Genomic DNA, 15,702 nt, shown 5'->3' on the forward strand with positions numbered 1-15,702 from the left:
ACAGGCCCTTGCAGGTGCTCACTGAGCGCCTACCGCCCGGAAGTCCGCACTGGGGCAGGGACCCGAGCCCCGTGATGAGCCAGCGTCCTGGCTGCCACTGATTTGGCCCCTGATGGGTGCCAGGCCTGGCCTGGGAGCGAGCAGGAGAAATGTTCGGGATTCTCAGGAGCATGATTAGGTGCAGGGCTGAGCTCTGGGCGTGTACGGTGGGGTGCCACCGAGGGGCCAAGTGTCTGTGAACCGGGTGGGCACAGCCATGCCCCAGCTCTGCCAGGCTCCCTCTTCCTCTTCTACGTGCCCATTGCCTGGTAGCTTCATATTCAGCTCAAATGTTACTTCCTTGGTGAAGGCCACATAAAGCAGTGTCTTAATATTTTGCCCACAACCCCCGATAAGAACTACATTTTACATCCTGAGCCAGTACCTGCATGCACACACAGATCGACACAAATAACTGAAACAAACGTTCCACCAAATGAAACCTTCCCTTACTACCTGAAAACACTCTATTTCCTATTCTATTCCACTTCATAAAAAGAGAGAAAGAAAAGAAGGAAGGGGGCTTCCCTGGTGGTGCAGTGGTTAAGAATCCACCTGCCAATGCAGGGGACACGGGTTCGAGCCCTGGTTCGGGAAGATCCCACGTGCCATGGAGCAACTAAGCCCGTGCGCCACAGCTACTGAGCCTGTGCTCTAGAGCCCGTGAGCCACAACTACTGAGCCCGCGTGCCACAACTACTGAAGCCCGCGTGCCTAGAGCCCGTGCTCTGCAACAGGAGAAGCCACCGCAGTGAGAAGCCCGCGCACCGCAACGAAGAGTAGCCCCCGCTCGCTGCAACTAGAGAAAGCCTGTGCACAGCAACGAAGTCCCACCGTGGCCAAAAATAAATAAATAAAAATTTTAAAATACCTTTAAAAACAAAAAGAAAAGAAGGAAGGGAGGAAGGGAAAAAGGGAGAAGGAAGGAAGGGGTAGGAAGGGAGGAAGAAGTTTGGTCACACCTGCTAAAATGCTGGCTCTGCTGGCAATGACCTTTCCACCTTGACCCATGGTGGGATCTCCTTGCAGTACCTCGGCCTTTGTCTCTCCCTGCTCCATCTACTGGGACCCCGTCCCCACAGCACTGGGTTATCCTCACTTGATCGATGAGTGGCCTGAGTTTAGATCCATGAGGTGGCTGTGTTGGAGCTCATGGCCGAGGCTGTCCTTCAAGGAGGGAAACGCACCTACCACAGGCATTGCAGTCGGAGCCAGGGGTACAATAGGTGGGGTAGCAGGAAGGAGACACCTTCATTTTAATGTTCTCTTTACACTACTATCTCCCTCCCCTCCCCCCACACCCCTGAGACACACACATCTCGGGGTCTCTACTTCTTCCAGGTCTGGGGGAACAGTTTGTACAGCACCAGCTCTTCCCTGGTAAAGACCGTAATAAACACTTTTTCTCCTTGTGTTGAAGGTTCCTGAAAAGCACTAGAACCAGCTCCATTCCCACTGCCAAGGCAAGCTGACTCTCCAGCTAGCCGTGCCAACAGTCCCAAGGTGGACAGATGTGTTCTAGGGCTGGAACACAAGGTGTTAATTGAGAGGCTTTTGGTCAGCTAACCATTCCCTGCTGTATATTGGCTGTAACAATCTTCCACATGTTAATTTTCACAATAATCACCGTCTTACGACTTTTGTTACTATCTGAGCAATGTTTCACAGCATTTGATTGCCAGGAACCCATAGGATGTTTCACATCCTTGAAGAGAAAAACTAAGTTTTGTATTGTACCAAAGTATTATGGTTCTGCTCTTTTTTAAAAAATATTTATTTGGTAACACTTTATTTATTTGGTTGCACCGGGTCTTAGTTGCAGCAGGCAGGCTCCTTAGTTGTGGCATGCATGTGGGATCTAGATCGAAACCGGGCCCCCTGCATTGGGAGTGCAGAGTCTTAACCACTGCACCACCAGGGAAGTCCCCTTAAGGTTCTTATCTTAAAGAAAACATTAATAGCTCAATAAATAATAGTCTCCTTGGACATGACTGTTGAGAAATGTATTCATGTTGATATTACTTTTCCTTATAATTTTTGATGTTGCTGGGATTACAAGTTATATAATATACTGCTTAGAATCCATTCCCCATTCTCAAAGGAGAAACTGTCTTCTTGTTCTTGACTTGGAATCGGTGGCTTCCAAGCCCACTCTTCCCAGCAAGACTCCCCTCAAGGCCCCAGATTTCCCCTAACAGCTCCTCTGCTGACTCAGAAACCCCGCTGGGCCACACTGTCCAGGTTAGGACCTCGAGTGCTAGGTATTGGCTGGGGGAACATCCATGAATGAATTGCACTCGGGGCCCTTGCGCAAGTCTCCTCCTTCTCTGGGTCCCCAATTCCTCCTCTATGTGACAGGGGTGGTGCCGAGGGCCTCTCAGCTCTGACGGTCAAGGGCTCGCCTGGTTTCTGGTGGTCTGGGATGGGTCTGCCTGCAAATGGGGCTGGACTTGGGCTCCAGGTGGGCTTGTGTGCAGGGGACCATCACAAGTCAGACTCCTGGTGCCATCCATGGTGGGACCACATAGCGGGGCAACTGGGGGAAAGGGAAATAAAAGGCAGAGGGCCAAGGCAGGTGCCGGGGGAGGGGTTGTTCCTAGAAGAGAAGGCAAACTTAGAATTCCTTGACCTCATAAGGAAACAGCTTGGGTCTGTATGGGGAGGGGTGGCATGGGGAGGACAGCCTCTGGGACAGGGGCCAGCACTGCAGAAGGCTTGGAGAGGTACTGGGGAATCTGATCTTGCCAAAACTGCAAATTCCAGGAGGCCAACTCTGAGCGGCCCAGAGCCCAAACGCCATCTCCCTCCCTGCTCTGAGATAAGCAGCAAGACCCTGCCCTGCCCTGGGCTCTGCCCCCTTGTACTGCCATGCATGTCTGGGGCCCTCATATTTTGGGAGACAGAGCAGGCCTCATCTTTACTCTAAAACCCAGCCTACAGCAACTTTTCTGAGGGTCTTTGTGTGTGATCAAACCAGGGCCCTATCTTCTCTCCACCCCATGAGCGAACCTCCATGCAGAACTGGTCTGTGACCCTCGCCAGCTGGGCCAGCCTTCCTGCCTGGTCTTCTCCCAGGTACCAGCCGTCATCTATGAGAACCTCCTCCCCAGGCTCCCAGTTCTGGGAGAAGCACTTCAGTTCCCCCACACTCCATCAGCTGCCTTTGTTTAGAACGTGACTGTCATCTCCTTCCCAAATTCCACAGGGCAGCTCTTTACTGACCAAGCCCCTCACCAACTCCTAGTGACAGTCCCCGCTCCCCAGCAGGCCTTGGCAGCCTTCCGTGGTTTGCCCCCTTCGGTCCCCTGGCCCCCCTGTCCTGGGGGCCCTCTCTGCACTACCACGGCCCTGAAGCCCACCGAGACCCAGGTGCTCAGAGCCCACCAAGTCTTACTGGAACCCCGGAGCAGGTCCCTCTGAGTCTGGAAGCCCCCACCCCCGCCCCCCGCCGCTGCCTGGCTGCTGGTCACACTGGGCTCAGGGGCCATTCCGACAGGAGAGGAAGCCCCTCCCGCCCCAGGTGGACAGCTGGTGGGTGAGGCGGGCACTCGCTGTCTCTGCATGCATCACACCGCGCCCTGTGCCAGTGCGCATCGGCACGCTCGGGTCCCTTCCAAGGCTGCTGGCTCCTGGAGTGCCGATGGCCTCCTGGCCCAGTGCCCCATTTCCTCCCGGGTGGAGCGGGGAGGGAGGGAGGCGGTGGGGACCGGCGGGGCGCAGGTGCGCAGGCCAAACCCTGCAGAGCGGGAAGGCGGGCTGGGGCAGGGGGCCTGGTGGTCTGGGGGGGCGGCCTAGGGTCCGGGCCCAGACCCACGCTCTCCAAGGTCTCGCCCTTCAGATCAGGGCCCTTCCCGCTGCTGCTGTTGTCCGGGCGTCCGGCTGGGGCGCGGCCGGGGAACCCCAAGCGCTGGAGCTCAGCTGAGGGTGGACAGCAGGGGGGCTGCGGGGACCGGGCTGAATCCACGGGACTCAGGGAGGGCGAGCCCCAACCAGCGCGCGGCCCCGCCCCACTTTCATGTCCTGGCCGGTTTCTGCCGGTTCCATGGCCACAGGCCCCGCCCCTCTTCGCTTCGGGCCGGAACAGGCCAGCGAGTGACGTCTTGGCTCGCCGACCCCGCCCCGCTCCCAGGTCCCGGCGGGTCTAAGCTCGTCCCCCTGGCGCGCAGGCCCCGCCCCTCGTTCCCGTCTTGCCCAAACTCGCCAGCTTGTGACGTCTCTGGGCTCGCAGGCCCCGCCCCCCTCCCGGACGCACAGCCCCACCCTCTCCCACGGCCCGACCGGTCCTCGGCTCTTCGGCTCTAGCGCGCCCTACATCCCTCTTTCGCCTCTAGCCAATCCCGTCAGTCTGTGACGTCTGGGCTCGCCAGCCCCGCCCCGCCCATTCCCAGGGCCCGACCGCTCTGCGCCGGGGGCTCCCCGCGTCCTGGCTCCGCCCCGCACAGCGCGCGCGGCCCGCAGGGGCCGCGGTTGGACGCGATTGTGACGCAGGCGTGACGCGGGCGTAGCCGCTCCCGAGGCGCTCGCGCTGCTCCTGTCGCGCTCTGAGGCGGTCGTAGCTCGGCCCGTATCACCAGGCCCGGGCCACCCCCTGGCCTCTGCCGCCCGCTGCCCGCCATGGACGACTACGCGGTCCTGTCGGACACCGAGCTGGCTGCCGTGCTGCGCCAGTACAACATCCCGCACGGGCCCGTCGTGGGTACGCGGCGGCGGCCGGCCCCTCCCCGCGCTTCGCCCCGCGCCCCTTTCCTTAACCCCTCTCCGCGCCGCCCCCGGCCTCGCGGCCCGCGCCCTGACCGCCCTGTGCCCCTTGTCTGGCCAGGTTCCACTCGCAAGCTCTACGAAAAGAAAATCTTCGAGTATGAGACCCAGAGGCGGAGGCTCTCGCCCCCTAACTCGTCCGCATCCTCTTTCTCCTGTCGGTTCTCGGGTGAGGCCCCCGCCCCACGGCTCCACCTGGCCGCCCTCGGGGACAGGGTTTGGGAGGAAGGGGTCGCGAGGGGGTGGCAGGGGCGCTGGCCGGGAGGGGCACAGGGGAAAGGGGAGGTGAACCTTGGAGGCAAACGGCCCTGGCCCCCCCCGTTCAGACTTAGATTCAGCGTCCGTGGACTCGGAGATGTACGATCTGCCCAAGAAAGAGGACGCCTTACTTTACCAGAGCAAGGGTAAGGCAGGGGTGGGGTGGGCACCCAGACACCTTCGTTCCGGTGTCAGGGAGAACCTGAGATCTCAACCCCCACCGTCCTGCAGTAGTCCTGGAGGGGAGAAACCGAGTCACAGGCCCCCAAGTGGGATTCAGATTAGGGCCATCTGGCCAGGTGGGGACACCGTTGCTCCCTCTTCCCCGCTGCCCCCCTTCCCAAGGCTATAATTATGACTACTGTGAGGAGAGTTACTTGACCACCAGGACTTACGGGGAGCCTGAGTCTGTGGGCACATCCAAGGGCTTCCGCCAGCCCTCGGCTTCACTCTCAGATGCTGACACCTTTCACCACCAGGTGAGCTGGCTGTTGGGCACCCTGTACGTGGGTACAACCTGAGGGGGTGATTGTGGGGTTTGGATAAATCAGGGGGGCCACTGGGTGCAAATGGTGGCTCCGAGAGCCTCCAGGGAGAGGTGGGGTCAGCAGACACCTGCCAGGTCAGGGCCTTTCTGTGGGGGGCTGTCAGAACTGCTTGACTAGAGTGCCCGGTACGTGCCCTGCACCCTTGCCTGGGACCTAGGTTTGAGCTCTCTCTGAGAATCCTGGGGCAGAAAGTAGGGTGTAGGCAGCTGGCACAGTCACTTAGCAAGTGGCAAGGCCCCACGGACATAAGGCCGGGAACCAAGAAGGGTGCTGGAGGGTGGCGAGGCCCAGGCCTTGAAGCAGTGTTCAGAGTAGGCTGGCAGGGAAGTTGGGCTGAGGGGCATGACGGGGCCACGCTGCCCCTGCCAGCCAGTATCCTTACCCTGATTCACTTCTATAGGTTCACGATGACAATCTTTTCTCTTCTGAAGCGGAGGGCAAGGATAGGTGAGTAGTAGGGAGGGCCAGGGACTGGGGCTGATTCTGGGCACAGGCCTTCCCGGCCTATCTGCTCCCCTCTTTGCCTCAGGGAACGCCCCGTGTATGGCCGGGACAGTGCCTACCAGAGCATCGCACACTACCGCCCTGTTTCCAACGTCTCCAGAAGCTCCCTGGGCCTGTCCTATTACCCCACCTCCTCCTCCACCTCTGCCGTGTCCTCGCCTTCATCTCCTCCTTCGTGGCTCGCCCGCCGTGCCATCCGGCCAGAAAAGCGGGCCCCTGGGGCTGCTCTGGGCCAGGACCACCAGGTCCCGCTCTGGGGCCAGATGCTCCTGTTTCTCATCTTTGCTGCCTTCCTGGTTTTTGTTTACCACTGCATGCAGGCCTAGGATAGCAACCCCTTCCGGGCGGAGCCCTAACACTCTGGCCTTGTGGCTTGGGGCCAGCTGCTCTTGGAAGTCCTGGCTGACTGCCTTAGCAGTGTTTTCTGGGGGAGGGGGGTTGGGGCTTTTCTGCGTGTTCTAGCTTGGGGGTACTGGGACAGGGGCAGTGTTTGCTTCCCCTGCCTTGTCCTGTCGGGGAGGCAGCAGGCCTGGGCCTCTGCAGCATGGTGGGCCTGGACAGGTGTTCCTCTGGAGCCTCCTGGCCCTACTTGCCTCTGACCCTTAGGGCCTAGGAGGGCAAGAGCCTTCTCCTGGAGAGGAGAACATGGGTGTCATCATTGCATGCCTCCTGTTCATTGTCACCTCATTGGGGGGGATTGACCAAAGGACACCCTGACTTTGTTTTCGTGGACAATAAAAAGACCGTTTATTTTTAACGTGTGGGCTCTTCCCTTTAATGTGGGGAGGGGGTGGGCTGCCCCCTGCTAAGGCCCTCCAGGCCTTGGGCCTCCAGAATTGCCATCTGGCGTTGTTGGTTCTTCTTTTCTTCCTTTGCGCTTGGGGTAGGGATCACATGCTACCCATGGACATATTTGTGCTTTGCTTTTGGGGTCCACTCCCTGACTCGTTACCCAAAGCTCTTGTAACTACTCATAAAAATAACTGTCACACGGAGAACCCACTTGGAAATGCAGGCGAGGCTGCTTGCACGATGTCAGTTATGGGTGTTTAACTTTCCAGCAGAGGCCAATCTTGGTGTCCAAGGGTGGGGGGATGAAGAGGAAACGAAGCATCTGCTTGGTGAGCCATTTCTGCTGGAAAGCTGATTGTTTAATGCTACAGGAGAAGGCTCTTAGTACTCTGGAATGCTCCATCACCTTTCGGTAAACCAGTTCCTCACCTGGCTATATTCCTTCTTATTGCCAGGTTTTCTGCTGTGAGTATTTCATAATTTTCAGAGAAGGAAACCTAGGGTAGACTGCCACAAGAGGCCGTGCGTCCTGGCTCTGCACTGCCAGTAGAGGGCAGTAAAGCGTGGAGAGGCTGGCTCCGTGTAAACAGGCGGGAATCAGAGGCACCACAAGGGCTACCTCGTTGTGTGGGGGCCTAGCATCAGTCCCTCTCACGTCTGACCGGCTCCTTGCTACAGGTGGCAGGACTTGGCAGAGCCTGGCCTCTCACCTGCATGTACACCATGGGCTCCTGAGCCTTTCGGGGCCTCTTGGCTGTCTACGGCTGCATGGTGAGCTTTGGTCAGGGCTGGGACTGGAACCATCCTACCGAAGCTCCTGGACATTTCTTTTTGATGCATCCTAGTCTCCCCATTTTTTTTTTCTTGGGCGGGTGTTTTCTTAAAAATAACACAGGGCTTCCCTGGTGGCGCAGTGGTTGAGAGTCCACCTGCCGATGCAGGGGATGCGGGTTCGTGCCCCGGTCCGGGAAGATTCCACATGCCGCAGAGCGGCTGGGCCCGTGAGCCATGGCCGCTGAGCCTGCGTGTCCGGAGCGTGTGCTCCACAACGGGAGAGGCCACAACAGTGAGAGGCCCGTGTACCGCAAAAAAAAATAATAATACATACTTTTTTGTGCATTTAAAATAAACAAAAAAGAATGATGGGACTTCCCTGGTGGTCCAGTGGTGAAGAGTACACCTTCTGGGACTTCCCTGGTGGCGCAGTGGTTAAGAATCCGCCTGCCAATGCAGGGGACACGGGTTCGATTCCTGGTCCAGGAAGATCCCATATGCCGTGGTGCAACTAAGCCCATGCACCACAACTACTGAGCCTGCGCTCTAGAGCCTGCGAGCCACAACTACTGAGCCGGTGCGCCTAGAGCCCATGCTCCACAACAAGAGAAGCCACTGCAATGAGAAGCCCGCGCACCACAACAAAAGAGTAGCCCCCACTCGCCACAACTAGAGAAAGCCCACATGCAGCAACGAAGACCCAACACAGCCAAAAATAAATAAATTTATTTTTTAAAAACCCACCTTTCAACGCAGGGGACACGGGTTCCATCCCTGCTGGGGGAACTAAGATCCCACATGTTGTGGGACAACTAAGCCCGCGTGCCACAGCTACTGAGCTTATGCGCCTCAACGAGACAGCCCACGCACCCTGGAGCCCACGCCACAACTAGAGAGAGAAAAACCCGCACGCCGCAATGAAGAGCCCGAACATCACAGTTAAACATCACAGTTAAAGATCACAGTTAAAAATATTTTAAAATATATACAAAAAAGGATGAAAAAATTGCTTCTAATTTTCTTACCCCTCCCACAGGCTCAGCCTCCTTTGTTTGCTGCAAGCCCCTCCCACCTGGCTCCCCCAGCACCCAGCCAACTGTGGCATGGACTCCCCAGGTCTCCAGCTTCTGCCCCTTGCCGTCCCAGTGCAAGAGCTGAGACTTGTTTGCTTCATGGTGGGTGGTGGGCATGGGCAGGGGGTGCTGCCTTCTCATTGGTGACAATAAGGCCTGATGGTCAGATCAATGAGCCTGAATGGGGGTGGAGGTACAGAAGAGGTAGTCAGGTTGCCAGTGCACCAGAACTCCAGGGTGGCATGCTGAGACATCTTGCTTCAGCAACGGGTCCCACATCAAGTATGTTGGGAAGCGGGACCGAGCCTGTGAATACAGCTCCCCCACAGGCTCTCACTACCTGGCACTGCTGTTCAGCCGGAGCCCCACCAGGTCTTGGCGGAGAGGCAAGTGGAGCCTAGGGACGTGGTAAGGTTGACTCGCTGATACCCTGTGGAGTAGATGGGGCGGAGGGGGACAGCATGGGAGCAAGGGGAGCTGGGCTTGGGCCCTCCCAAGGAAGGGGAGAGAGATGCCGTGGCCTCCGGGTGGAATGATCCTCTCCAGGCCTCAGGTCCTTGATCTGTTCCAGGAAAGAGGGGGAGGCTAGGTGTGCTTGGCAACCACTGTGGTGTCTGAGAGAAGAAAGAGTCTCCACCCAGGTGACATAGTCTCCCTGTTCTCATTCATCATTCCCCAAGGGCAACCACATCCATTGATCACCATGCAGCAGAGGGAGGGTTTCTGCAGGCTCCTGAGTGGCTTCAAGCTTCCTGCCCCAGGGCTCTTAGACGCCCCCCTCCCAAAGAGTTGTAGCTCCCAAGGGCTCTGGACCGCCCCCAGCACTCCCCTTCAGGCTTGGCCCCACTTCCCAGGGCTCTGAGACTACCTCCCGCGAGGGCTCTGAGGGGCCCAGCTGCCTAAAAGTCCCCCGAGGGCTCTGGAGTTCCATCACAGGGCAACTGAGGACTTCCATTCCCCAGGGCTTAGGCCATCCTCCCTTCCCCCACCAAGGGCTCCAGTGGTGCTGGGAACACAGCAGGGGGCAGCAGCTGCCCAAGGTTAAGGGGACAGTGACTCCCCTGCCGTGTAGGTGCCAGCAGAGGGGGGAGGGAATGGTGGTGGTGGTGGTCCTGCCAGGCAGGGAGGAGCCTGGATGATGCAATGGAGCTGGTTGCAATGGACCTGGATGCGTGGCTGCTGCCAGAGGTCTGAGCCGCATCCCTAGTGGAGCACAGAAAGGAGGGCCCTATGGGTGGGGCAGGGGCATGGAGCCAGGAATCCTAGCTCAGGATCCTCCCACCCTTGACCTCCACCCCCTTGTCAGGTCCAGGGTAAGTAGCAGACAGTCTTGGGCAGACCTAGGTCCACCCCTACCTTGACCCCCACGCTGTGCTGGAGCTAGAGATGGTGGCTACTGGGCTGGTCCCCACACTGCAGAGGACAGTCCATCCAAGAGAACAGTCCAAGGGGGGCACAGCCTGTGGATCCACGACGATGGACCACCCCAGGCCCTGAGGGTCTAAAGGACAGGAAAGTGCCACTGTTACTACCCCGGGGGCTGGCCAGTTGCCCTAGGTTCAGGGTGGCCATCGCTGGAGACTCTACCCCTCCCCCCAGGGCAGACAGCTCCAACAGGCCCCAGGCCCACGCCCGAGCCCCGCTCACCAGCAGGTGCCAGGAGCAGAGACGAGGTCCCGGCCACACGCCTTCCCCCAGGCTGGCCCCATCTCACCTACTAAGTCTAGGGACGGGGTGGCTGGTCACCCCAGTTGGGAGCAGCCCCCCATCCTGCAGGTCCAGCTGCGGGCAGGGCAGGGCAGGGGGATGGTGGAGCTGACCACCCACACCCCACCTGGAGGCTGGCCAGCCTCCACCCCTGCTCTGGCCACACCTCTGCGCCCGCCCGACCCTCCGTGCTGCCCGCTCCCCCAGGAGGATGGGAGGGACCGGGCTGAGGAAAGGGGAGCACCGGCCCCTCAGGATGGGACTGCCGCCCACCCGACAGTGAGGGAGCCCCAGCACTTCAACAAGGGAGACAGTAGTCTGGAGACCCTTGGGATTCCCGTGCAGGCCCCCAGCACGGGCGGCCTCACCCAACGCCAGGGCGCAGGGCCAGGGTGCTCCAGGGCAGCCACCTCCACACCCCCCAGGAACCCCGATGAAGCCAGTGATGGGAGTGTGTGTGTGTGTGTGTGTGTGTGTGTGTGTGTGTGTGTGTGTCTGGAAGGTCCCCACAAGCCCAGCGAGGCCGCAGCCAGGGGAGCAGGACTGAGGAAAGCGCTAAACGATGGGCGGGGCTGGGGGACTGCCCTGGGGTCAGAGCACCTACTGAGGACGGTCCAAGTACTGACGCCGGTACTCAGCGGGGGGAGGCACCCAGGTCCTCGGGCGGGCGGAGAGGGTGAGGGCCAAGGATGAGCACTGCAGGTGGGTGGCGGCCGGGTGGGGACAGGGCCTGGCCGCTGCCCTGATTATGCCCATCCACAGAGCAGGCCTCTAGGAAGAGCTCCCTCGGGCAAGGGAGGACCAGCGCCCACGCAGTGCCCTGGGCCCCCGTGGGCAGGCCGCCTCAGAGGGAAGACCGCAGGGAAGCCGGGCCCGCCTTGTCGTGCCTTCTGCCCAGGGCTGAGGGACTGGAAGATGGCTCTACTTAGGGGGACAGTCAGATGGCCCAGGAGTGTGGGGCTGCAGCGGGCCCGAGCGTCTCCCGGAGCCCCAGGACCCCGCGGCCCCACATCGCGGCCGGAGGGTGTCCCCGGCAGCCACCACCACAGCCACAAGGCCGGGCCCAGCAAGCACGGCCTCGGCCTCAGCCTCTGCTCCTGGGACGGAGACAGAGAGCCCGGCTCTCCCGACACCCACGGTCCTGGGGTTCAAGAAGTGCATGGCGGCCTCGGACGGGGCCGGAGAGCTGTCGCCAAGGGCCCCGGCGTTGCCCAGCAGCGAGAGCCAACAGGAAAGGCACTCACCACCCACAGAACCTGCGTGACAAATTCAGAGCCACCAAGCGTGTCATCAGGGAGTCACGTCTGACTCCCAGGCAAGAAGGATGCGGCGGGCACCTCTCCCTTGGCCACAGTGGGAGCTCCTTCTTGGGACCAAAGGGACACTCGCCTGCCACCCCGGGCTGGCGCCTGCCACTGCTGAGCCGTCACAGCCCAGCCCGGGGCTACCTGGCATGGTCACTGAGGACAGGGGCTCGCCAGCCTGCACCCTCACAATGGGGCCCACCCTTCTCTGCTCCCTGCCCCTACCCACTTCCCAGCTGCACGGTGGGAGGCTGGCGGGGCGGGGAGGGGAGCTGGGAGAGGAGGGCCTGCACCTATGGGCACAAGAGAGGCCACCCCAGCCTCAGGCAAGGTAGCTGCCCCCGCCCCCACCCCACTGAGAAGGAGAGGGGGCGGGGACCTTGGAGGTCGGGGAGCACTGGGGCCCAGGCCTGGGTGTGCACTTGCATGGCCCTGGCAGTGGATGGGCTGCTGTGATGAGAAAGCGCTTCTGGCCCCCGCGCCCATGGCAGCGCAACTAGCCAGGATTCCCATCAGGGCTGCAAACTCCTGGGCAGAGGGCACGCACCGCTGGCTCTGTGGGCCACGCTGGGGTCCTGTCACATGTTCTTTCTTTCCTCTGGCTTTTTTTTTTTTAACTTTTGTTTTTAAAATTTTATTTATTTTTGGCTGTGGTGGGTCTTCGTCGCTGCACGCGGGCTTTCTCTAGTTGCGGTGTGCGGTCTTCTCACCGCGGTGGCTTCTCTCGTTGCGGAACACGAGCTCAGGTACGCGGGCTTCAGTAGTTCAGGCTCGCGGGCTCAGTAGCTGTGGCGCACGGGTTTCGCTGCTGCGCGGCACGTGGGATCTTCCCGGACCAGGGCTCGAACCCGTGTTCCCTGCATGGGCAGGCAGATTCTTAACCACTGCACCACCAGGGAAGGCCCTCTTTCTCTGGCTTTTTGTGTGTTTTGTCTGCAACCGTTTAAAGGTGAAAACCCACTGTGCCCTTGCAAACACAGGCCCTGCTTCTCTGGGTCCCGGGCTGGAACCTGCCACCCCCGCTCAGACAAAGGACGCATTCCCAAGGGGCCTGTGCGGACCAGGAGTCCCGCACACAGATTCTGGAGCGAGGACACTCCTCTGAGCCTTCGCATCCGCCATGAACGCGAACAAGCTACGCCCTAGCGGGTACCGTCCCCTCCTCCGCTGTTCCTGGGTTGACCCGTGTAAGCCATAAAATTACAGCAGAGGTGAGGGGGTGTCACTTCGAGGTGAAGTTCTTAGAGAAACACTGAGGCTCGATCTCGGGGCTGCTCTGTACTAGGTCGTGGGCTCTGGCAAAGCCCCACCCTGAGCACCCCTAGGGAGAGGCCCGGTGGGGAGGCCCGAGGCCCCGCCACAGCCACGCAAGCCATCTTGGAAGCAGAGCTGCCCCCGCCCATCCCCACACCCTAGGCAGACCATGGGGCTGTGGCCCCAGCGGAGGCCTCGACTGCAGCCTGTGATGGACCCCAAGCCGGAAGCCCCCAGCCAAGCCTTCTTGAGTCCTGTCCTTCACACACGCGGGAGATGACGACGGTTGGCTGTGTTAAGGTGCTACGATTGGGGTAATCTGTTATGCAGCAATGGGTAACTAATACACGATCATTTTAAATGGAGAAGACCACTCCAAGTCAGTCTGAAGCAAACAAACCGACGAGAAGCCCCAGAAGCCATCAGGAGAAGCCTGGAAAGTCTGATGACACAAGCACTAAAATCGTATGCCTGGCCAACACAAACCGCAAACCACAAAGTCAAGACACAAGTGACAAAGTGGGGCAAAAAAATAGTAGCAAGACGTGACTCAGGGCTCGTATCGTTAACGCATAGAGAGCTTGAACCAGTCAACAAGGAAAGCTCAACGACGCCAAGGAAAAGGGGGTGCAGGAGGGGACCGCGGAAAGTGCAAGCCAAAGGCTACCCCCCATCTGATCCCACAGCCGGAACGTGCTCGAGCGTTGGGGTCCCAGAGCTGCTGGTTCCGGGCACACATGGTGCCTAGTGACTGGCACTGCATTTGCTCTGCGCCTCCAACTAGAAGGCGGGCGATCCTGGAGCCGAACAAAGACCAGCCACCGCAAAGACTGGCCAAAACGGTGGGTGGTGGCGCTGGGCGTTGGGCAGGTCTGGGCAGCATCACCCAGGAGCTGGGAGACCCTCTTGGTGAGGAACGTTTGGCAGGAAAGGCGGCGGCGGCGGCGGCTGGAGAGGACTGGCCACGCCCACAGACCAGACAACTGTCAGGGCAGTTCCCGGGCAGACAACCCCCTTTCTGGCCTCCACGCTCCCCCAAATCCACACTCTTGGTCTCAGGGCCCGTGTTCCTTTCCCACCTCTGAGCTCGGCGGTCAGGTCTTTTTCCTCTGCCTCATCAGAGAGTTCTTCCCATCCCCACGCCCAGGCCTCCGCCCCTCCCTCCTAAGTGTCCAGATGTTATCAGCCCCAGTCGGGGAACTGCTGAGCACGTGTACAAACCTGACACCTGATCCTGCCGGGGTGCCGGGGGGGGGGGGGGGCGGGGGGGCGGTGCGCTGTGGCCCACATCCTCAGGCGGGGAAGGGTGCAGGCTGCTCAATGGGAAGCCCCAGATCTCGCGAGAGCCAGCATCCTCCTGGCGCTTCCCAGGCCCGTGGGGACCCTGCAGAGGAGCCAGTCTGGGGTAGGGCAGGGGGCACACACCTAGGAGTCTCAGCCCTCTAGAGCAGTGCTTCTCACAGTGGGGTCCCTGGCCAGCAGCAGCATCACCCAGGATTGCTGGACTAGCAAATTCGCAGGCCCCACCCCAGGTGTGCCAGATCAGAGCCTCTGGGGTGGGGCCCTGCAACCCAGGGTTGAACGCGCCCTCCAGGTGTTCCTACGCGCCTCTCAGCGTGAGAACCAGCACCGGGATGGACGGTTCCTCATCGCACCCTCTTCTAGAGAAGCCATGAGCTTTCTCTCTCTGCGGGGCTCACCTTGACCTCCCAGGTGAGAGGCAGGCAGGCAGGCACCCACAGGTTGTCCTGGAGAACAGGCGTGCTTGGGCAGGATTCCTTCCCAGCAGGCCACACGTGTCAAGTGACATGGGGAAGACTTTGTTACTTCGTGCCGTCCCCCCCTCCAGCAGCATGGACAGACACCCCTGGCCGACACCAAGTTTCTGGGCACGGCCGCAGCTCTGCCCACCTCTCCCTGGATACCACGTGTGTGTGGAGGGGGGCGGGTCCGTGCTTCACAGGGAACCGTCCGAATCACACTCAGGGGCGCTGGAACACAGTGGGCCAGGCAAGGGGTGGGGTGGCGGGAGGGTGCAAGCTCTCAGGATCGCGGAGCCAAAGGCCCCCGGTGACTCGGGGAACGGGGACTCTGGCCAGGCCCAGGACCCACAGGGGTGGGGGGCGGAGTCCGGGGAAGCTGGGCGGTGACCACAAGGCCGGGCCGTTGTCCCGGCGCGTCGAGCCCCGCCCTGACCGCCCCCACGCGGGTCTCCTCACTTCCCCTCAGCGCGCCCACCGTAAGCCGCGGAGCACCGCTTTCCTGCCCACCCCTTCCAGCTGGCTCCGCCAATGACCAAGCTCGACTCGTGACGAGACCCGCCCCCAGGAAACCCGGCCCTTCTGGTGTGACGGGCACCTCCTTTGCCCAATCAAAACAAGCAGACCCCCCCCCGCGCCCCTCTCAGCTCTGCCCCCGCGCGGCCCTCTCAGCTCTGCCCCCCCCGCGGTTTTTCTTCAGCCGGCGACCGGGTCGGCTGCGGGCCTCTAGGTGTCCCTGCCGGGAGAGCAGGGACTGTCCGTGCAGAGTGGCGCGAGTGGTCCGATGTGTACACGCTAAGCCCTGCTTGTGTGCTTTTGGTGTGAACTTGTATTCGGAAGGAATTAAGTTCACAGGAAGTTACAGAGAAACGTCCAAGAGGCCGGAGCACCTCCCGCAGTTCCCCCAGCGTCAGCCTGTTGCACAGCTGGT

General features: G+C 60.4%; 1 protein-coding gene across 2 annotated transcripts; it reads left to right on the forward strand.

Annotated features, from left to right (window-relative positions):
* Positions 1-4,506: 4,506 nt before the first annotated feature.
* EMD (emerin) lies at positions 4,507-6,864 on the forward strand. 2 transcript variants are annotated; one of them, XM_049704557.1, is made up of 6 exons: positions 4,507-4,735; positions 4,859-4,966; positions 5,124-5,201; positions 5,401-5,534; positions 6,004-6,050; positions 6,097-6,864. In XM_049704557.1, exons 1-6 carry the CDS (start codon positions 4,654-4,656, stop codon positions 6,431-6,433), a joined length of 786 nt encoding a protein of 261 aa, XP_049560514.1. In that variant the 5' UTR covers positions 4,507-4,653; the 3' UTR covers positions 6,434-6,864. The 2 variants fall into 2 exon arrangements, with proteins under 2 accessions (XP_049560514.1, XP_004286721.2); XM_004286673.4 differs by having other exon boundaries at positions 4,513-4,735; positions 6,133-6,864.
* The last annotated feature ends 8,838 nt before the right edge of the window (positions 6,865-15,702 follow it).

The sequence above is a fragment of the Orcinus orca genome, chromosome X, assembly GCF_937001465.1.
Source record: "Orcinus orca chromosome X, mOrcOrc1.1, whole genome shotgun sequence".
Classification (NCBI taxonomy): domain Eukaryota; kingdom Metazoa; phylum Chordata; class Mammalia; order Artiodactyla; family Delphinidae; genus Orcinus; species Orcinus orca.

Excerpts from the sequence above, each read along its gene's own strand:
- EMD (XM_049704557.1), top strand. The coding sequence starts at position 4,654 with ATGGACGACTACGCGGTCCTGTCGGACACCGAGCTGGCTGCCGTGCTG. Across the intron at positions 5,535-6,003 it reads CTGACACCTTTCACCACCAG|GTTCACGATGACAATCTTTT; the intron begins GTGAGCTGGCTG and ends TCACTTCTATAG. Across the intron at positions 6,051-6,096 it reads GAAGCGGAGGGCAAGGATAG|GCCTTCCCGGCCTATCTGCT; the intron begins GTGAGTAGTAGG and ends TTCTGGGCACAG.